This window comes from Carettochelys insculpta, chromosome 15 (assembly GCF_033958435.1).
Source record: "Carettochelys insculpta isolate YL-2023 chromosome 15, ASM3395843v1, whole genome shotgun sequence".
Lineage (NCBI taxonomy): Eukaryota > Metazoa > Chordata > Testudines > Carettochelyidae > Carettochelys > Carettochelys insculpta.
Window position 1 is genome coordinate 24692162 of NC_134151.1, and position 23397 is coordinate 24715558.

The 23397-nt window shown below is 39.1% G+C and overlaps 1 protein-coding gene across 1 annotated transcript in view; it reads right to left on the reverse strand.

Moving 5' to 3' along the window:
* Positions 1 to 23397, reverse strand: part of FSTL4 (follistatin like 4) — a 490670-nt gene that overhangs the window by 331011 nt on the left and 136262 nt on the right. The window contains exon 3 of the mRNA XM_075009751.1: positions 1346 to 1594. Coding sequence (XP_074865852.1) covers positions 1346 to 1594 — 249 coding nt within the window. The remainder of the gene's footprint in view (positions 1 to 1345; positions 1595 to 23397) is intronic.

The following is a 23397-nucleotide window of genomic DNA, read 5'->3' on the forward strand; positions in this document are numbered from 1 at the left end:
GTAGATGCTGCCTTTGAAAGACATCTGCAGTAATTAGCCTACAGAAACTGTTTCTTCACAGTAAACTATCCAGAGGCAGGTTCTCAAATCTGTGAATTAGCCAATTTCCAAAATCTTCAATGATATGTAAAAGAACATTGAATGAATCTGGCTGAATGAAAAGAAAAGAAAAACACTTTTCAGGAGCATCACCTATATTCCCTTTTGCATTTTCATGATTTGCTCAATACCAAGGTCAGCGCTGACTGAACTGGGAAGGAATTGAAAATAGAAAACACAGAGACAATGAAGAACAATCCTTAAGGAGGTCACTGGAGGAGAGCTCCATTTGTGTTAACTTTAACTCTTGCCATTAATTCTGGTAGAATCTAGATTTTAATTGCTGAAGTGAAGTGTTGTTCACGACCTGCATTTTGGGTATGTCAGAATTTTCTGCTGGGGACATCTGTTTATTCAGCCATGACACTGCTCCAAGACTAATATCACTGCATTTCCTGACACTGTCAGAACAGACAACATTTTGAATATTGGGGTGTGTAATTTCTAGGGTCACTTGTCTGCGAGAGCATCTCATTCCACAATGCCTTAGCATTAGGACATGTTTCACGTTTCATTGATCAGATGTATTTATCTCCTATCTTGTTAAGTTTCAGTCGTGACAGTTTCCACTTGTTATTTTCATATATATCATTTCCGTCCCCATCCATCACAGCCCAGTACTACTTCTTATCATTGCTAGCACAAAACCAGTGGTCCCAAAGACATGGAAGATAGTTAATTGGATGTAGATCCAAATATCACCAGTACAATTTTTGCTCACTGTTGCTGAAACCTCCCTAGCATATCTACAAACCCTCTCATTCTCACCTACTGTGCCATCCATTAACAAAGCCCTGATAATATAGGACCAATAAACTCTACGTTTCCCCTCTCTATTTTGTGAGAAAATTATGACTTTCTGTTTCCTCACAGAGCACTTCCAATTTCCACAGCAACCTTCATGTTACAAAGTGTACTATTTTTAATGTTTGTCCTGTTCAAAGCCTAATAAAATAAATTACATAGGAAAATATTATTACATTGGAAATTGTTAAGTGCCTACCGACTGCAGTGCATACCAAATATACAATTATGTTATTTATTTACCAGTTACCAGTGTGCTTGCAGTCTGGGAAACAATACTCACGGGCTTAATAGCTTCATAAAGTGTTGTGTTTTATCTCCTGGCATAAATCATCCTTCACAAATGTATCTCTTGGAAAGAATATGTAGGACACAGTAATTTATCATGATTGACAAAAAGGTGGACAATGGAAAATCTATATACATGTTAATGATACCCTACCTTTGAAGAAACAGTCCACGCTATGGATAATGTAGATTTTTTTCCTTTGCAAACATGAGGATCGGTGGAGTTCACAGTGATTTTCATAAAATTTGCCATCAGATCCACATACTGGCCTATAACTGGGCTTGCAGTCTTCAAGGCATTTGCATTCGGGCTGATTAGTCTCCTTGTTAAAAACACACTTATTCCCCCGGCCACAGTACTTTTTTTCACATGAGGCATATAGGCCATCTTGCCCATAAAGCACTGAAAAAGGAGAAAGTGTAAATGTTAACCATTATTTGCTTAACAGGCTTAATTGCTTTTTTGTTTTAGTTTATAGGATATAAGAATTCCAAGGATAGTTTGGCATCTTATGGACAATACTGCAATTATGATGTAGAAAGATACATACACTAGCAATCCTACAGCCCCCACTCAGCAATTAATTTAAAAGTGTGCTTAAATGGTTTGCTGAATAATGATGAACATAAGAAGATGCTTAAAGATAAGCTGATGCTTTGTTGAGCTATGTCCTTCAGTGACTATATACCTATAATCCCAGAGGAGTAGCCATGCCAGTCTGTACCTTCACAGACAACAAGAAGTCCTGTAGCACCTTAAAGACAAATACATTTATTAGGAATAAGCTTTTGTGGGTAAGACCTACTTCCTCAGATGCAGGAAAATCTGAACTCATTGTCCAATAAATGTATTAGTCTTTAAGGTGCTACAGGACTGCTTGTTATTTGTAAATAGTACATTGAGTTCCTTCTGCAGTTTCAACGTGGTATTTAAGATTTTGTTAAGATTATATTCTTGCTGCCCTACTTCTACATTGAAAAAGCAATGTCTATTAACTTGTATAAGTTATCAGTGACCAAGCTAGAGGTGTAACTCTTTTTCTGGTGAAACTACAGGTTCTTGAATTCAAAGAAGTCTAGTCAGATGTCACTCATATGGCCCTTTCACCTGACTTTGGCAGAAACCAGTGACTATCAGTGGTGCAATTAAGATTGTGTCAGTTGCTGACACTTGAAAAAAAGAAAGAACCGATCCATAGCACAGCTCAAAGAGTTTGGTGTAGATTGGAATTGATCATATTAATGTACAAGCTTAACTTTGCGGCAGAAGCTTTGGTTCACATTGACTGTAGTATATATTTGGGTTGGTTAATTCTTTAACTTCATTCTAGTATTTTTTTTAACTTCATTATATGCAGGATCAATACCTATTGCTGGTCCTCTTATAATGTATAAAATAGATATAAATAAATAAATAAATAACTTACTGGACAAAAACAAAACAATGATTATATATGAACTGTTAGTTAATCCTTTGCTTTTACTTCATTTTATATCATCATAATCAAGTTACTCAAATAATCCAATCATGCAAACCCCATGTATGATGGGCTAGACACACGGATATCCTTGGCTGGCTATCAGCTTCCTACATGTATAACATTTTCTAAAGTAATTAATGTGGACATAACTCTACTCCCAGTGAAGTAATGATAAAATTCCCATTGGTTTCAATGAAAGTGAAGATAGGCCAATACCGAGAGCTTTTGAAATCTCTCTCCAACAAGGAGTCTGACTGAAGTCAAAGGAATTACAGTACTAATGAAGTTACAGGCTTCCCGATATGACAAAGGCCATCAGCATCTGGCCTAGGTAAATATAAATGTAAATAATTTCTAGTCTCTTCTAGGTATGAACACAATATGATGAACTGAACATTAATTATATTTTCTATTGTTTGATATTACTATAAGCCAAAGAAATGTAATTTTAGACTGTAATAGCACCACACCTAAAATTTATGCACTGAAGGGCTTACAAGAGCCTCTTATCACTATAATTTATAGAGGACAGGATATTTTGAAATAAACTACTGTACAAAGAGTAATAACTAGCATTACACTCAATTATGAGTTTCAGAAAATTAGAAGATAACTGTGATGCATTAGTTGTAATAAGCATGAAGTTGAGTGTTACAAAAGGAGGTTGCAGAAAGAATAACTAAAACATGAAGGTAGTACTAACTAACATTTTACTGCAAGCTTTAATTAATCTACCTTATTGCCCATTTATGATTTCCCAATAACACATGCTAATAGAAAATGCAACAGTGTTAAAACAAAGTCATTCCAAATGACTAGGAGATAAAAATATTTGTACAAAATGCAAGTCAAATTTTCCACATGTAACGAAACACCATATTTGCTTGGTCCTTGTTAAGTTTTTGTTTTTATCATTGTAAATTTAAAAAGAAAAGAACCTGTTATTGGAGGATTAACAATTTGACTCAATAACCCATTAAAATTCTACACCTTGGCAGCTAAGAAATATTGACTTTTTCCTGACCTGTAATAAACTAGAAGGTCAAAATGTCTCTGAGCAGTTTAAAAAGTATAGTCCCTCAGAGAGAGATGTGAATATCCTTTATTCACTCTACTAATTGTTCAATATGTCCGAGCAAACTATCCACAGGAATATGCATTTTGTAAACTCCACATTGCCTACGGTCAAGGTCACCTATAGTTAGAGCATCTATTGTACTTCTGTCATAACAAAGGTCTCAAATTTGAGTGAAAAATAAACCTGTCAATCTTGCATCATTATAGTTGCTTGGCCTGTTCAGAAGAATGTATCATATTAGGAAATGCCTGTCAGCATTTGCTGGTGCAGACAGGACATGGAGCAGATGCCACAAGATTTCAGAGACCCAGTGATTGTCAGTCTTTTCAAGTAAGGTGGCAAATCGTACTGTGGAAACTATCATGGCATCTCCCTCCTGCCAACAGCAGGGAAAATCTTAGTTTGAATACTCTCAAACTGACTCCTGCCACTCTCAGAAGGAATTCTCCCAGAATTCCAGTGTGGCTTCCAACCATTTCAAGGAACAGCAGACATGATCTTCACTGCCTGGCAACTGAAGAAAAATATCGTGAACACAGCCAAGCCTTATACATGAGTTTCATCGACCTGACCAAAGCATTTGACTCAGTCAATCGTAGTACCCTATGGACCACTCTCTCAAAGATCGTCTGCCCCAAAAAATTCCTTAGCATTTTAAGGCTGCTGTATGACATGACAACATGACTGCCACAGTATGGAACAACAAGGGATCCCAAAGCAACCCCTTTGAGGTCAAAATGGGAGTCAAGCAAGGTTGTGTCATTGTTTGATCACTGTTCTGCATCTCCATCACCACGACCCTTTACAAGCTTCCAGATGGTATGAAGATTGTATATAGAACGATCAGGAAGCTTTTCAATTTCAGGAGACTGAAGGCTGAAAGCAAGACCTCCACAACCTTGAACATGGAGCTCCAGTACGCAGATTACAATATGGTTGTTGCACTTTCTCCCACAGGCCTTTAGACCATCTTAAGTGCTTTCGCTGAAGCATACAAGAATCTTGGCCTCACACTGAACATCAAAAAAACCAAGGTGCTCCCCCAACCTTCACCAATGGGACAATCTCATGCACCTACTACTGAAGTTAATAGAGAACTGCTGAAAAATGTGGAGCACTTGCCATACCTTGGAAGTCATCTTTCTGCTAACGTCAACACTGATGCAGAAAGCCAGCATCATCTGAGCTGTGCAAGCTCTGCTTTCGCCCACCTGAGGCAAAGCGTCTTTGAGAACCAGGACATCTATCCCAAGACAAAGCTCCTTGTGTATCATGCAGTGGTTGTTCAAACATTACTGTATGCATGTGAAATCTGGACAACATACAAGTGTAATCTGAAAGCACTTGAACAATATCACAAACACCGCCTCAGAAGAATACTAAATATTTCTTGGGAGGATAGGCGCACAAACACTAATATCCTGGAGGAGTCCAAGGTGACCAGCACTGAAGCCATTATCATTCATCAGCAACTTCGTTAAACTGGACACCTGGTTCAGATAACTGATCAGCACCACCCAAAACAGATTCTGTTTTCCAAATTGGAGAAAGGACAGAAGAGCGTTGGGGGCCAGGGAGTGATAGAAGGATATGCTGAAGGCACACATGAAAAAGTACAGCATTGGTGTCAACACTTTGGGTAACCTTGCCCAAGACTGTTGATTGGTAATCCATGAAGGGGTGGCACAATTTGAGAGGTCCTGCTGCAGTGGAAATGAGGAGGGGCAGAGAAGAAGAAAACTGTCAAAAACTGTGGCGTGCTCGTCCAATAGCTACTAATACCTGCCTTTTCTGAGATAAGATCTTTGGCTCCAGAATAGGGCTGGTCAGCCATCAACGGGCTCACAAATAGTAGGGTGACATGAAGACATCCTACTCATTATTGAGTGACCACCAGTTTAAGATAAAATATTTTGGGTTAAGTTTTTTTTGTGTTTTGTTTGCCTTTTTTTTTTTTAAATTCAGGTAAAGTAATTGACCCTCTCTTCCAACTTCTGCAAAAATCAGGACTGCATTCGATCCATTTCCACGTTTTATTCTTCCTCAGATAGTCCACAAAGTGATCTGGCTACACAGATTCTTATGCCCACAGAGTCCACAGGCATTCTTTTGTTGGATGGTAAAAATGCACTTCCTGCAAACACTTAGGACTGTAACCTGCCCTAGCTAGGTGGATGTGCTGGGTTGTGGAGAGGACTTTAGTCATCTTAAATTATCCCCACTTAGAAAAGAATACTTTGGAAATTCAGCTGCACAAGTTGTCATAGCTTTATGGATGTCAGTGATCTGCAATTCTTTATACCAGCGAAAGATTACAACAAATTTAACCTCAAGTTAATATTTCTGGTTTTGCCAGTCCTAGCTGCGAACTGAAAGATCACACAGCTGAATGATTTATGTGGGGAATCCACTCTGGTGCCCTAAATTGTATGGTGCATCTCACTACAGACACTTTAGGACATGAAGGACTTACAACACATGAGGCAATCCAGCAGCCACAGAGAGGATATTTAAAGAAATTCTTAATTAATCAGCAGGTAAGGAGAGTAAAACTTTGGACCCATTAGATGTTTGATCTTGTTATCCAGTGTAAAATCTCAATGACGTCTAAGAATCATAAAAACTTAGGACTGGAAGAGACCTCAAGAGGTCTTCTAGTTCAGAACATATAACTACCCAAAGAGAAGTAATGGAATTTCTATGGCTTGTTAGCTAATGTTTGTGCTGTAACAGAGCCAGATCATATTGGAATGGCCTATTGGCACTTTTGCCTTTTTGAGGACAACATTTTGTTCTCAAAATGGCATCCTTTGTATGGCATAATCTGATATGCACCATGCATGTGAGCTCATGCTACATGAAGGATGTGATTTGGTAGATCAAAATGGTGCCTTCTACACAGCATGCTGCTTGCAAGGTCACTCTGATGGGGTTAGTTTGTTAATTGCCCATTCAGGACTACACCGCTGGCTAAGACACTAAAAAGTTTTTTGTTTTTGAGACAAGAATGAAAACTGGGATATAGCTCATTAATTAAACAAGGTTAAACAAGAATCCATTCAATTTTTTTTCTTTTGTGTTATTAAAACTGAATGAATTCCCCACTCCTACAGGGATTATTAAAAACAATAATGGAAAAAGGTAATCAAGTGAAACTCCCAGTTAACTGCTTTTAGTATGTATGATCCCCACAGCACTACATGAAAAATATGTAATTCATTTAATTTATTAGTTGCAAAGAAAGTAATTTACCTAGGTTAAAAAATGATCGTCTTGTAAAACAAGCCCACTTTTCAACACTAATTAAATTTACCAAATGTATCAGAGACAAAGTTCTTATATTATATTAAAGTTAGTATGATGAGAAATGGAAGTCCACTTATCTCCATCACTGACAAAATTCTAGTCCTTCAGGAGGGAGTTGTCTGGAAACCTGAGACTTTTAGGATTCTTCTTGACAAACAAAGGCCAGACATGACTAGCAAGACAGTCGCAGTTCATGAATTGTGTCAGGTTTTTAAACTGGGTTTTCTTTATTTCAAAATAAAGTGTAAAAGCAAAATGAAGAAGTAATTCAGAATTATGAGGAGATGTATCCACTAACCCAGGTGTCAACAACCCCTGGCACGGGTGTCAAGATTGGCACACAAGTCGATTTTCATCAGCACATAAGGCAGGAGCTCAGCCCCACCCTTCCTTCCCTATGAAGCCAGGAGCTTTTTCAAAGCCATGCTGCCTGTGGATTAACAAAAGACCAGCTAATGCCACCAACCACCATCTAAATGGTAAAGCTCTGCATCTTTATTTATTTATTAATGAAGTTGTGGTACGTACGACTAATAGTGACTTTAAAGAGTATCACCGGCAGTTGGACCATACACAGAGCAAATGAATATCAGTCTTCTGACCAATTGTAATGGTGCAGTCTGCACTTAAAAATTGCAAAAATGGAAATTACAATGTTTGCATAAATAAAAAAGATTGCAAGTTATTGGAGATGAACACTGGTCAATTATCATCCAAAGACTCACCTTTGGAAGCTGTTATAGAGTCCTGATATAAAATCAGGGAAATAAAGCCACAAACTGAACAGCAAGTCACAGTCAAAATCAAAATTAGATACTTAGTCTTCCTGATCCTAAGCTTTCCCTTATTGAAAAGAGGAACTATCTGATATTCCCTCTTCATAGACAGCGATAGAGACTCACTGATGTTTGCAAAATGTTATATAATTTTAACGTGTTTTATTGTACATGTATCAAAATCAAATCCTCAGAACTGCACATACATGACTTCATTGAAGTCTAAAAGCAAAAAAAAAAAGTAAAATAAGAAAATGAAGTCAGCCACTGCTGAATTATCAATAGAAGAGGTAGTTTTCCTTTTTTTAAAGCAAATACACAGCAGACGTGATTTGATTAAAAAATTGGGTGAGGAAGATCAAACATACACTGAACTGTGAGTAACTATGGAAAATTTACATCCAGAAAGATTTTATTTGAGGAAAATATAAGCAACCTTAATTACAATGGTCACTAAATCTACTAGTAGAATAGGCTGGAAAAGAAAAATATAACCTCTACAGAATAAATAGCCAGCAGTAAATCAATGGTTAATAGACGACTTCACTGCAGTTTTAAGCGCAGATTTTTTGTGCAGATATTGCTACCTGCAATAATCACATTCTATCTAATCCTCCACAAATGTGATCCCATCTCTATTAGATATTAATTTGTGAAGAATACAGATTGCAGATACATTTGGGGCATGGAATCCCCCATACACTTGACTGAACATAATTTATTTTGCTTGTGCTGCTGATAAAAGTGTAAACATGACAGCATGGGACCCTGCACCTTTTCTGACTAGCACATATTTATCATATGTTTGTAGGCTAATTCATTCTTTCAAGTAATGTAAGTTTAGACATATGCAAATAACACCTGGCTCCTGTTCAGCTTACAAATGTGTGTATGTACTGTTATTTCTGCAATAAAACTAATGTAAATCAATGGGCAAACATTCAGCAAGAATATGCCTAACCCTTTAAGCAAATCTTTTTTTTTTTTCATTACATGCCTATTATGAAAACACAGGTCATCAGCAGAGAAGTTCACCCACTGAAAATCTACTTGGTGTTGCTTGAACCATTATCAACACACCCGTTTCTGTTGCTAGTCTTTGCTTTTCAGATTTTTTTTTTAATCAAGATGATAATTCATCCTGGAAGGAAAAATATAGAAAATGAGACATATGCTTCAAGCTGTTTTGCTAACAATGCAGCCTGCTAAAGTTTAAGTTTTCTTGTGACGTTTGGCACTACTGTACTATTGAAAAGATTAATGGGCTTTATTACAAATACAAGGACTGCCCACTCTTTCAGATAATAAGAAGGTTTGGAGGTCATGTGAATTATTCACAATGCACACTGTTACAAAGGAAAGGAATACAGTAGCCGAGGAGGAGGAGGAGGAGGAGGAGGAGGAGGAGAACAGAAAAATATTATCCACTACGTTAATCTAGAAGTCCCATTGGAAAGAATAGATTCTACATCTAAATAATGATATGGTATTATTTTTCAAAGAGCCATAAATTGTAAAGCTGCAATAAGTTATAGACACATTCACATACATATAAACAGACACCTACTCTCCTTTTCTATACATTTATACATTGGCATCTCTTCAGACGTATTACTCACAAGTGTCAAATCCATGGATGGGCAATGCAAATCCTTCCAAAAGAGTGGCAACAGAATTTTATAACAGACTGCACTATTTTATTTTCTGAAGATACCACACATTAAACTATAAACCAAAAGCTAACATCTCCAAAATTATCTGTTTTTTATTTTTTTGAATGCATGCTCTCATTAATACAGCACTACATATTGTATGAAGTAAATTGGTTAGAATGATACCAACTGCAAAAACCTCTGATGGAGATAAAAATGAGGCACAGTTTGACGTTTCTAAAACTGACCTACAAAAAGCTCTTATATACAATAAGAAAGTTGTGGTTTTCAGGTCCAGTCTTTCAGACTTTCCAGGCTTGTAAACAAAAAACTGTCTCCCCACCACCCATGAAAAAGTAGGAATTTCTCCATTCCAGTGGTGTAAAGCTTATACTTTTAGTCCTGACTTCAAACTTTAAACCTCCCACAAGTGCAGAAGGAAGTGGTACCTCTGCTGTGGCCCAATATTTTATGTTGCAGAAATAACACATTAGAGTACTAGGAGGAGACATTTCTCTGGCAGATTTTTACTTAAGAGTAGCTGTTTGAAAATGACCCATAGTTAATGATGTCTGATTAAGTCCTGGCAGGGATGGATGGAGGATGGCCAGATCCCTAATTACTGAAGCCAATGGGAATTTTGGCTAAGGATTTTTATAGTGCAGAATCAAGATTCTCATGGGCAAAATTCAGGGGAACCAGTTCAAGATGTCTGATAAATCTAACATCAATTCAGAGAGATTCCAATGTCTTGTTTTTAAGCAAAGCACCTGGCTGAAAAGGGACCCTGGAGGTTTCAGTCAGGATCACTGATGGAGCCATTCAAAATCTGTTCAGTGGTGCAATGGGGCTAAGGCAGATTCCCTGCTGGCTGTGGCTCTACTGGCTCCAGAAAGCAGTAGCATGTCCCCACTCCAGCTTCTACATATGGGGGTAGCCAGTGGCTCCGCAATTTGCACCTGCCCCATATGCTGGCTCTGCAGATCCTATTGGCTGATTACCACAAACAATGCTAGCTGTGGGGACAATGCCTGTGGATGGGGTGGTACGCAGAGCTACTTGGCCATGCTTCTGTGTAGGAGTCAGAGGGGGACTTGTCATGTTTTCTGCAAGCTGCTTGGGGTAAGAGCTAGCCAGAGCCTGTACCTCTGACACCTTTCTGGGTCCCAACCCTCTATGTCAGCTCTGATCCTTCCTCCTACTCTCCAAACCCCTCAGTCCCTCCTTGGAACACCTCTCTGCTCTCCAAAACCCTCATTAGCAGCCCCACCTCAGAGGCAGCACCCTCAGCCAGAGTTCTCACCTACCCATCTTGTGCCCTAACTCCCTGCCCCAGGGCCTGACTCCCTTCCTGCTCTCATAACAGCTCAATCCCAGCCTGGAGCACCTTCCTCCTTCCCAAACCCCTGATCCTCATCCCCACCTCAGAGTCTGTACCTATCCCACCCGCCACAGTGATAGTCCAAACATCCCCACCCCCCCACCTCAGCCTGGAGCTCCCTCCCATACCTTGAACTATTTCTGACCCCACCCCAGAGCCTAAGCCATCACCCCTCTCACATACCGACCCACTGAGCCAGCCCAGTGAAAATGTGTGTGAGAATGTGAGAATCAGTGACAGAGGCAGGGAGGGAGAACAGAGTGAGGGAGAGGTGGGGCCTTGGAGAAGAAGCAGGACTAGGGTGTTCTGTATTCTGCAAGTAACAATTTGGCAACCCTAGACAGCACTGTGTTCTACATGTCACATAGATTTTTAATAGGAGAATATGACAAAAATCAAGAACAGCAAATGAAGCTGGCAGCCATGAGAGCCATATTTAGCTACACTGCCATAAAGTGTATGCAGCAGTAGGAATCAGTGAAGGGAACAGCTGCAGATACAAGACAGGCTTTGGATTGACACAGTTGAAACCTATAAAACAAGGACAAATCAGTAATAGGGAAAAATCCCCACTATCAGGATGTTTCTACGAAAAAAGAGAAATTTGCATTTGTAACCAAAGGGCAGGATACAATCCGATCCTACAAAGTGTCCAATTTTAACCTGATCAGCCTTTTAAGAGGATTCCCAGAGTATAGCTTTGAAGCTACTGATATGAATTCACCTACCCACATGCAATTCTCCCCAACCTCCATACATATCACTGGATTCCAGCTAGGGACAACAAAAATAACTTTAGAGGATGGACTCTTTCCTAACAATGCATAATCCTCAGAACGTTTTATCAAAGAAATTGGTAGCAGCAGGATAAAGTATAAAATTGTTACAAGAAAGGGTAGGTATAGCTATCTTGAATAGATTTTTTATTGTAAGTATTCTGTGACCGAATAGCAAAAACCTGAAATCCCAATAATGTGCACCAAGGGAACTGCTTAATCTGCGTCAATATTTTAAAGATTTATCTACATAAAATTTGAGCTGTTGGTGTTCAGCAACTCTCATAATCAAGCTATACACACCCAGAGAACACTTTGTAAATTGTGGGCTTTCAAACTTCTCTGTGCCAATTTTTGCACCTTAAAAAATGGGGATTAATATTATTTTCCTGCCCAACAGGATTATAAAAAGGATTATCATGAAAAGGCTTTGAAGAATCTCAAGTGTTATACTGCATTATTAGGAGTATGATTCGGATTAAACTTTGCCTAGTTTTAAACCTACTCAAATACATTCAGATCAAAAATTTAATGCTAAAGCATGTTATTGGCACGGTGGTATGAAGTGTGAAGAAAGAAACAGAGGGCATTGATACCAAGAAGTCCAAAGAGCAAATGATCTGAATTGCATCTGCCAATAACTGCAGAAGAAAAGCGTAAAATCATGTTTGAAAATCTAGCCCCAAATATCTATTCTGTTATGTGACAGGCAAGCTTTCTGACCATTAATTTCTCCTTACCGAGAAAATTCTGAAGCAGCACAGTTCTCAGCATTTGTTGCTGTATTTAGAGGATTGTGCATCACAGGTACTTAAGAGCAAATGTAATTTTATTATATTAATTAAACTCAAAAAACGCAGTATAAGGATACATTATATTTGGCTGATGTGTTGTTCATATTGATCCAAGGACAGTCTTAGGTGACTGGAAATGTCATGAAGGAGATAAAAACATTGTATAAAATCATAGAAATAACGAAAGACATTACTTGATTTTACATTTCCCGCCATTTTATCCATAGGAAAGACTTTTAAAGAAAAACCTTAATTTATTCCAAGGTATCCAAGTTTAAAGCTTAGTGACCAACTCAATGGAACACTACAAGGGTTAGTGTGCATATCATTTATTTAGGGCTTTACAATCACAATACTTCAAAACAGTGAGAAGGACACAGAAATAAAGACACTCTCCAGCATCTTCTTGCTAGCATCTGGATACAGTAACTGTGAGGAAAGAGAACTATAAGAGTTCAATACCTTCCCACACTTCTGGAAGAAAGATACAAAATGCTCAAAGGACTTTGCCCAAGGTCATTCTTGTTGCATTTAATTTCTTCTATTCGCCCTTCTCACTGCCTTGACCGTCAATCTTACTTTTAGGACTATTCTTCTTTTCCTCTTGTTTTCAGTCGTCTTTTACCTTTTGACCACTGCAACGAGTGCTTGCACTGCATGGGCTATTGTAAAAAATCTGAGCAATCAATTGTTCAGTGTCACGTATCATCTGCTATTCCTCAAGTGAAATTCCTGTGACACAGCGTATGAAAAGGTTGGAAAATGATAAAGAAATAATTAGAGGACTTGTCTGTTTTCATAGTGATTCTTCAACTTTACTCCCTGTACAAAGAGCAGAAGTGAGCTAGAATGATTAATTTTGGCTGATTCTATGAAGGTTGGAACAGATAAAGGTTGGGAGTCATAGGAAGATTTGGATATAGATAAAGAAACAAACTAGGTGAGAAACTACTAGAGTTTGCTACCGAACACGAGATGGTGACATGCAACACAAGATTCCAACAAAAGAACTGTAAGAAGTGGACATGGCACTTGAATGATGGGAAGTCCAAGAACATGATAGATATGATTTTGATAAGAAGATGGGCAACATCACTATAGCAGTGCTGAACTTTCTAAGGAGCAGAAATGGACTTGGACCACAGCGTAGTGATTGCGAACATCAAGATGAAACTCAAGAGAAAGTATAAGACACAATTCAAGAAATGAAGAGATGTGGTGAGGCTAGGCAAGGAAGAAATAGGGAATTCATATAGATCAGTGCTCAAAGAGAACATCAGGAATGAGGGCACAGAGAAAAACCTAGATAAGAGAGTCAAAGGGATAGCCACAGTGATAGAAGAGGCAATTGAGCAGATGATTCCAGAAGATCAATAAGAAGTGGATTACACGGGAGACACTGAAGTTGGTCCAAGAGAAGAGAGTGTTGAAGATCAGAAGGGATGTTTATGAGAAGGCAGAACAGCAACATAGTGTGAAATGCAACAAGGTAAGAAAAGCGGCCAGGATGGATAAGGCAAAATAGTTAGAGGAGCACTATGAAAATATAGAGAGGTAGTACAGTGAGTGTAAGACCAAGGAGGTATATAAGATGATCAGGAATATTAATAGGAAATGGCAACCGAAGCAGATGGCAATCAAAGATGAGAATGACGAGGTGCTCATAAACAAAGAAAGGTTGTGCAGTGATGGACAAGATATTGCACCAATCTGAACAAAACACAGTTGGACCCAAGTGTCTCAGAGAGACTGATTGAAGAACTGAAAGAGATATCACCACTGAAAAACAAGAGCAAGACTGATATTTTGAAGGAGGAAGTGGAAAGAGCAGTGAAAGGACTAAACAACAAGAGCCCTGGAAATGGTAAGATCATGGGAAAGATGATCAAATACAGCAGAGAAAGTATGTGGTGTGGACTGATTAAGAACATCAATAAAACAAAACCAATGTTATTTGGAGACAAGAAAATAGGAAGGCAGATCGGTGTAGATTGGATTGAGCTAGAGAATGTAGAGAACTTCACGTATCTGGGGAACAACATGACGTATGATCTAGCTTGTAAAAAGGAAATAGCAACTAGAATAGTGAAAGCAAGAGCGAGTTTGAAGGAGATGAATAAGATCTGGAAAAGCAAAGCAATTAGCTTAGGAGTGAAGCTGAGCATCTTGAAAACGTGTGTTTTCAGCAGCATGTTGTACCAATGTGAGACATGGGTGATAACGAAAGATGCAAAGAGAAGGAGATTGGCTTTTGAGAGGAGTTGTTATAGAAAGATCTTCAGAATAGAATGGATGCAGAAGGTCACCAATGAGGAATTGTATAGGAAGATATAGCTGAAAGAGAACCACTGCAGAAGGCTACACAATGAAACTACAGAAATTTGGGCATATCTGCAGGATGAATGATGAGTAAAAAGTCAAGACCTGGTATTTGGCATAATGGATGGCTCGAATAGAAGATGCAGACCCCACAGAGATGGGTAGATGATATAGTAGATTGGTGCAAAGCTAGTCTACAGAAGCTAAGCCACTCTGCACTGGACAGGGAAAGATGGAAGGAAATAATGAGGGAGGCATCCGACACCAATGGGCCCATGGTTGTGGTTGTTGAAGATGACGATTTCTCCTTATTTGTTGCTGCATATCAAATAAATTTTCATTTTTATGCCAATGTTGGCAGGTTTGGTGTAAATTATCCACACAAGTTTCCCTTCCACTCTTCTAATATTTTCCAGAACCAATTTAAAGACTTTTTTCAAGGGTTGATTGACCATTGTATTGGTCACATTTTCCACTTACTCCAATACCTAATTATTTCTCTAAGGAAGCTAACTTCTTTTTCTATGAATGGCCTGCTTTGTTTACAAATTGCTGTGATTCCATATGCCAACACATACAACTTTTCTCCCTTTCCCGAGAACAGGACAGAATTCTCACTTCACACACAGTTTCAGCAACTGGATCTATAGTATTTTTTCAGTGGGAGAAGTAGACTTGACCTAGAATGTAAGATCCATGGCTTTTGAAGAAGTTCAGATCCAGATCATTTCTCTCTTTCTATTCATTCCCAAATCCAAATATTCTTGAACTTTGAAAGAGTTTGGATTGGGAGATAAATCTGTGTTTGAAATCCACGGCTCAGGCTTGTCTTCTCTTGGAGAAGGATCAAAGCAATGTCCATTGTATATTGCATCACACTGTAGGTGAACATGTCAATGGCCATCACTGTGTGATTCTGTGTGCAAACAACTCATTTACTGCGCAGATTATTTCTTCTATTGCTTTATTAGCCATGGTTCAGAAACATCAGAAACGAAACTCTAATATGAGGAAGGACCTCACAGTCTTGAAATCTCAGGGTCTCTCATTTTTGTCATCCACTGTCCCACTTCATAATCAATTCATTTACAAGAGAAGAATACTTTTTTCCTTCATTTTATACATATTTCCCCCGAGACAGGCATAAGCCAGATGGTATTGCATATTTGACAGACTGATTTTTCAGTTTCCTGATTATTCATTGTCTCACTCAGCACATCAATTTATAAGGCTCAACACAGAACCAAAATAGCTCATTAGCGTATCTGTCCCAGAAATGGAAACATATATGAATTTAATTTATTATTTTTGGTTATTGAATGAGTAGCTTAAGAGCTATCTTTAATGAATACACATTCACTGTCCTATCACTTTATTTTCAAGCGCTGCTCCTGGGGAAGAAAAGATGGTTCTTCTCTCATTGCAAGCTAGCCTATTGTTCAGTGAGGTCTAAATGATGTGATTAATTATAGAGAGTTATAGACCTCATGACAGTGAAGCCTATGTTGCCCTTTTTAATATCAACTCCTTATTTTAGGTTTTGGGGTATGCAACTGTGTCTTGGCATCAAAAGTTTCCTTCTTGGAACAATACATTAAATGCTCTTGGAGCAGGCCATAGAGGTACAAAACGAGGGGCAATGCACACTTTCACACAAAGCTCTCACTGGTGGAGAAGAAAAGAGATTGGCATCATCAGCTGGGCATCTTCTTACTAACAAAATAAAATAATATTGATCTCCCATGGCCCTACAAATTCACTCGTCCAGCAACAGTCAGGTCCTGAGGGTGCCGGACGAGAGACGTTCAGCCTCTACTTAGTTTACTATGGCTACGTCTACACGTGCACGCTACATCGAAATAGCTTATTTCGATGTAGCGACATCGAAATAGTCTATTTCGATGAATAACGTCTACACATCCTCCAGGGCTGGCAACGTCAATGTTCAACTTTGATGTTGGGCAGCACCACATTGAAATAGGCGCTGCGAGGGAACGTCTACATGCCAAAGTAGCACACATCGAAATAAGGGTGCCAGGAACAGCTGCAGACAGGGTCACAGGGCAGACTCAACAGCAAGCTGCTCCCTTAAAGGGCCCCTCCCAGATGCAGTTGCACTAAACAACACAAGATCCACAGAGCTGACAACTGGTTGCAGACCCTGTGCATGCAGCATGGATCCCCAGCTGCAGCAGCAGCAGCCAGAAGCCCTGGGCTAAGGGCTGCTGCACACGGTGACCATAGAGCCCCGCAGGGGCTGGAGAGAGAGCGTCTCTCAACCCCTCAGCTGATGGCCGCCATGGCGGACCCCGCTATTTCGATGTTGCGGGACACGGATTGTCTACACGTGCCCTACTTCGATGTTCAACTTCGAAGTAGGGTGCTATTCCCATCCCCTCATGGGGTTAGCGACTTCGACGTCTCGCTGCCTAACGTTGATTTCAACTTCGAAATAGAGCCCAACACGTGTAGCTGTGACGGGCACTATTTCGAAGTTGGCGCTGCTACTTCGAAGTAGCGTGCACGTGTAGATGCGGCCTACGTGTCCTTTGAATAACTAAAGAGAGGTAGCAGCAACGAAGGGTCCTGTGGCACCTTATAGACTAACAGAAAAGTTTAGAGCATGAGCTTTCGTGAGTTAACTCACTTCTTCAGATGCTGGTCAGATACCAGCATCTGAAGAAGTGAGTTAACTCACGAAAGTTCATGCTCTAAACTTTTCTGTTAGTCTATAAGGTGCCACAGGACCCTTCGTTGCTGCTACAGATCCAGACTAACACGGCTACCCCTCCGATACTTAAAGAGAGGTAGTGGTACTATGAAGATTGGGCATATAAAAAGTTTTATTGATCTGGGCTTTAACATACTTGGGTGTAAAAGTTGCCAGGTGCAGAACATAAATGGGAAGAGAAGTAAAGAAGGCCATTTAGTTCTAATGGGTTTATATTAGTGCAGGTGTTTCAGGGTTGAGAATGGGAGGTGGGCTTCCTGCTCAAAGCAGACTGCATGTTTGACTCACTACTGCCTTACCTGATTGAAGAGGCATCTCCAGAAATGGGATTAGTATCATTCCTACTCACATCAAATTAGCATAAAACTTTCTGAAAACTGTTGAGGATGCACAATTTTTTTCACATTTTTACCCCACCCAAAATTTACATTTATGTTTTCTTGCCTAGCTGCTGTACAGCCTCGTATATTATAAGCCTAAGAGCCTTACTGTGTAATAGAATTGTGGGGCAGGAGCCAAACAGTTCCATTAGAGAGGGAATTAGAGTCATGTAAGAAATGAATGGGGATGTATTACATCTGTGTGGGATATAGAAGGAAGGACATTTTTATAAATCAATCTTGGTCTGTTACTCAAACATGAAATAACTAGTGGAGATGCCTACTCAGCAACTCAGTGTAAATAAGTTGTTTGCTTACCAGTGTACATTCCATAATATCACTTCTAATTAATTGTTGTATTCCAGTCAGTATGCAAATGAAATGAGGGGAAAAATGAGACCAAGGACAAAAGGGAGGTAAGTCCATATCTACTCCTCAACCATCATTTGTGATGTTGAGAGGGCTGCAATGAGAAAATAATAGTGGATGGGGAGAGAAACAAAAATTGAGGAGAAGGGGAAGAGAATTTCCCTGACACCATGATGGAATGCATGGTGCAAACAGACAGACAGACCACTAGCCTTTCATTACACTTCCAGGCCTATGACAGTAGAAGTTAATCCCTCCTCTACCTCCTTTTCCCTCCAATTCTTTTGTCAACCTCCAAAATGCAGCAGTTAGGAGTCCAGTGTAATTATACATTCAACTCTAAAATGAGTGATTGGGCCAAATTAATTGCTGATGTAAACAAGTGCCTCAAAAAAGAGTTTCAAAACTTACAAAAAGTGGAAGCGCAGAGCTGCCATTCCAAAGAGTGCATCTGGGAGGAAAGGAAAACTGCCTTAGCAGAGACAACTACCAAGAGAATGTAACATTCTTAATTTTAGGAGTAAGCCTAAGTGCAAAAAACTTTGCTGTTACCAGAGAAATTCACATTGTTGTAAGACAGGGCAGTCCGGGGAGTTCCTACATCACTTCCTGAGAAATAAAGTAATATTCCAAATGAGGTTGCTGCATCATGACCTCATGGTTTACATTGTTGATCAGGTGTGACTGAGACTTGAACATCTGAGGGAAAAGAATAAAGAAGATGGGAAGTGTGGATTGGGAACTACTGCTTTTCTGATTTGTAAATAAAAAATTACAAATGACTGCAATTCAGGCTGATATTTCATTATTTCAAGATTTTTCCCATTTTATAAACCCAAAAAGATCTCTGCTTTTTGGATTAGAGAATTTCCAAAATGAAAAGGCATGAGAGAAACCAGGAATTCCTTTAGAACCAATGAGGACAAAAGATTTCTTTAAAGTCTTTTGCTTTTGATATGTATTTTGGATCCCTTCTGATAGTAGGGAAGGAATGGAAATGATGTGAGCCCAGTCAGCTCAGTCATACAGAGATCTATAAAAAGTGAAGAAAATTGAAAACCATTTAAAATGATAATAAAATAGAAACTGGATGAATTAGAAGAAACCATTTGCAAAGAGAAAGAAGGTCACATAAGTATGTGTATGGAGATATTTATAGTGGAGACTGGTGTTAGCAAAGATTGGTTACTTTGAGGAGGTGGTCTTTAACTAAAAGGTTGAACAAAATTGTATTGGAAACCATGTAGGGATCTTTTTAAGTCAATGCTAACCAAACATACAATGGTACACACAAGTTAGATACATTCCATTTCAAATTGAACTACCTGATTGTATGGAAACCATTGAAACATCTACTAAATGCATGGCACACTGAAAGAAGATCATGGCATGGATGTTGTTTAAGACACTCATAATATTCTGAAAGGTATGAGATCATAAACTTTTACTTCAGTTTTGACGAATAGGAGTGAGCATTAAATATAATCTGATTTGAGACCAAATCAAAATGTTGTTATGTTGCACTACAGTTAAAAGGTGACAAGTATCAGAGAGGTAGCCGTGTTAGTCTGTAGCTTCGAGAACAACAAGAAGTCTTGTGGCACCTATGGACTAACAGATATTTTGGAGCATAAGCTTTCGTGGGCAAAGACCCGCTTCATCAGATGCATCTTTGCCCATGAAAGCTTATGCTCCAAAATATCTGTTAGTCTATAAGGTGCTTCAATTAAAAGGAATGTTTGTATTTCTCCCTTTGATTCCTTTTATGTCTTCACCGAAGCTCTTCCCAGGTTTAGTGAACCTTATTTTTTAAATAAAACCATTGAGCTTTACTGCCCACCATGCTGATTCTGCAAACACTCAGACCTGCATTTTGTATGGTCACCTAACTGCAACAGAAAATGTTACTGCAGTACAATTATGTGCCTTGTGCATTTCAGTTTGGTCCTCTTTGTCACTGTCTGACACATTTTGGAGCCTTTGTTATTTCATGGGGTCCATTAGCTATGTTTAGACAAACAGCTGACATTTTGACCTTTCCACTGGATATGTCTCAAATCTAAGTGCCTCTAAGCTAACTAGAGACTTTGACAGCTTTTTCCCTGGGGCATTACAGATAATCAGCCCCTTTTTCTAAAGTAGTGGACTTCTCATGAGAGGAATTTTTCTTTTCTTTCTTTAGGTGCTTTTAGTGCAACCTAGAGACCTGACAGTTAAGTACAGTACTCTTGCTTCTGAATGTCAACTGGTGAGCTCTCTTGATTGCTCTTGTGGAAGTGTAGAGACAAAGTTCGAGGCTAACAGAGAGACTGAGAACACTGTTTTTCCTTGGATGGCAATATGACTGATTTTACTGAGGACTTCTCTGAAAACCTGAAATAACCATTTTTGGGATTTCTGAAAAAAAATCTGATAATTTCTTCCAGCGAGGCCAACAGACTTGCCAGTCCCCTGGGAAAAGGGGACCTGGGGACAGCTCTGTGCTCTCAGAAGGGGCAGGGCTGGGGACAGCCAGCCCACAGCACTGCCTGGAACATGCCACCCCCACTCCCTCCCTCTACAGGTAGGCCTCAGAACTACCCAGAGCATGGTGCATGGTGCTCTGGCAGTGATTTGAAGGGCCCCTGCTGCTCCTGTAGTAGTGGTGACAGCAGCCGAGATCCCCAGGCTCTTTTGAGGCACTGGGACGTAGGATGACTGCTCACTTTGCCCCCCTGTCAGTGGTCCTGATTTCCCTCCACTTTCCACCATGCATCAGCTCACATTTTATCAAGCTTCTGAACTTTCTGGCTTTGACCAGAAGTGTGCGGATATTAAGAAGCTTTTGAACTATACAATGCTGATGAAAATAGAATATGTAACACCACTCTAGCACTTAAACAAGCAAAACATCAGTAATACCTTTCCAGCCATGCTTCTCCTTCCCACTCCTCACATCTACATCCTTCCCAGTACATAGGGAAATGGAGAGAATTAAATCTACTGCTGCTAGATTATGAGGCTTCTTTATTTTGCTCTGAACAAATAGGTATTTACCTAATGGAACTGTTCCAATTTGTTAAAAGAGAAATGAATTTTTTTAATCAAACCTCCCGAAAAGTAATTTTAAGAAATGGTGAGTGTGAAGAACGCATAATTTAAAAAAAAAAAAATTCATGTTGTTACCTAAAGTGATCAAATGCTGAAACCGAAAGTTAACACCTACACACCATCCTTACCGCCTGCTGCTTTTCTTTTGTTCCTGTTTTATTCACAGATATAGAAGCTGGGGATAAAATGACAGCCGACATTCTTAATGGCACAGCTTTGTCACATTTTGTTACACTCTTAATGCTCTTTTAAACGTAGTCTTTGAGTTTATAATCCTCTTCATGACATAGAGAATTGAGGGGAGGTTGAGATGGACAGAATTTACCTCTTGTAATAATTAAGTGTATTTTATAGAAACCAAACATAAGTAGACCTCAGGAACATTACTCCAATTTATATTAGCTGATGGTTTGGTCCAATTTATATAAAAATAACATTAAGACTGGCAAGAAAACTCTAAGATTACCTCATGACTGCTCCTTTGTCTAGTCCCACACCATCTTTCCACTAATGAACTATAATCGTGTGGTGCAAAATTTCCATTGGCACACTTATTCTGTGGTGATGAAATACTTAGTTGTATGCATTGTCGGAGTGGTTAGATGTAGGACTCCCTTTTCTGCATAGCCACACCTCCCACATAGGGACAATGAGTTCTACTCCAGTTCTGCCATTGACTTGCTATGTGACTGTGAACAAAACAGAACTTCTTAGTACCTTAGTTTCTTCCTGAAAAATTAAGATTTCAATGCTTATTAATTCACAGGGGGGTATTGGGAGACTAAATGCATTAATATTAGTAAAGCATAGAGATCCTAACTTGAAAGGTAATACAGATAGAGCAATTATATATGGACACAGAATTCTCCCTTTCAAATATTATATACAACATAAAACCACATTATAAAAACCATAATAAAGCATCATGTTCCTCACAATAGAGAGGCATTAACTCAAACAAGGAGATTCAATTTTTAAAAGGAGCAGAAAGTATTGAGATAAAAGGTTAGTAATACACAGACATCATCAATCATCCTAAAAACATTTCTGCAGGGGAAAAACGGTTTAAGGTGATTTAAAAAAAAGGTGGGAGGGGTGCAAATGAAATAAAATGAATTTCAGGATAGGGTACATTTCAGGATAGGGTACAGTTGTTCACACAAACTGAACAACGGCAACATCACACTCACCAGGGATGCATCTACACTAGCAAGGTCTTTTGAAAGATTTTCAAAAGACGAGGGCTTTTTCAAAAGTTCCTGCAGAGCATCTACACAGAAAAAGCATTCTTTTGAAAGTAAATCAAAAGAGCGTAGCACTCCTATTGAAAGCACTCTTCCACTCCCATTTCAGGAAGAGCTCCTTCTTTTGAAAGCTTCTTTCAAAGAAAATATGTATAGCTGCTCCGCGGACCCCTTTCTCAAAAGAACAGTCCTCTTGGCACCTGATTTTTTGATTCCTTGTCTGTTCTTTCAAAAGAGTGGGGCTGTGCAGATGCTCTCTTTCCAAAGAGCAGACCACTCTTTTAATGTACTTTTTTTGTGTGTGGACGCACTCTTTCAAAAGAATTTCTTTCAGAAGAGATCTTCTAGTAGGGCTTCTTTTGAAAGATCTCTGTAGTGTAGACATAGCCCAGATGAGCTGAGACACAAAGGAGAAAAACCCAGAGAGTGCAACATGCTTATACAGATACCCATGACTACAATGCTCAAAGAGTAAGTCTCAAATGTAGCCAGGACCAACATCATTACAGGCTTTAAAAACAAAACAAAAATTTCCAAATTCTAGTCAAGCCCAACATAAGGAATGCTGTATGAGGACAACATGACCACCAAAATGCCAACATCTATGTTTCTGTATTCTGAACCAGACCTACCAAGAGAGCCCTACCAAGATTGTGATGGTGCAGTCAAGGCATACCGCAGAACTGAAAAATACCACTCTTCTAGTATGGCCAGCAAATGGGTGTCCCATGCAAAAAGCAAGGTTACAAAAAAAGGAGTAAAGATTCTTAGATGAATTTCCTCTTTTTAGCTCATTCATCAGGGACAAGTCATAATACATAACAGTGAC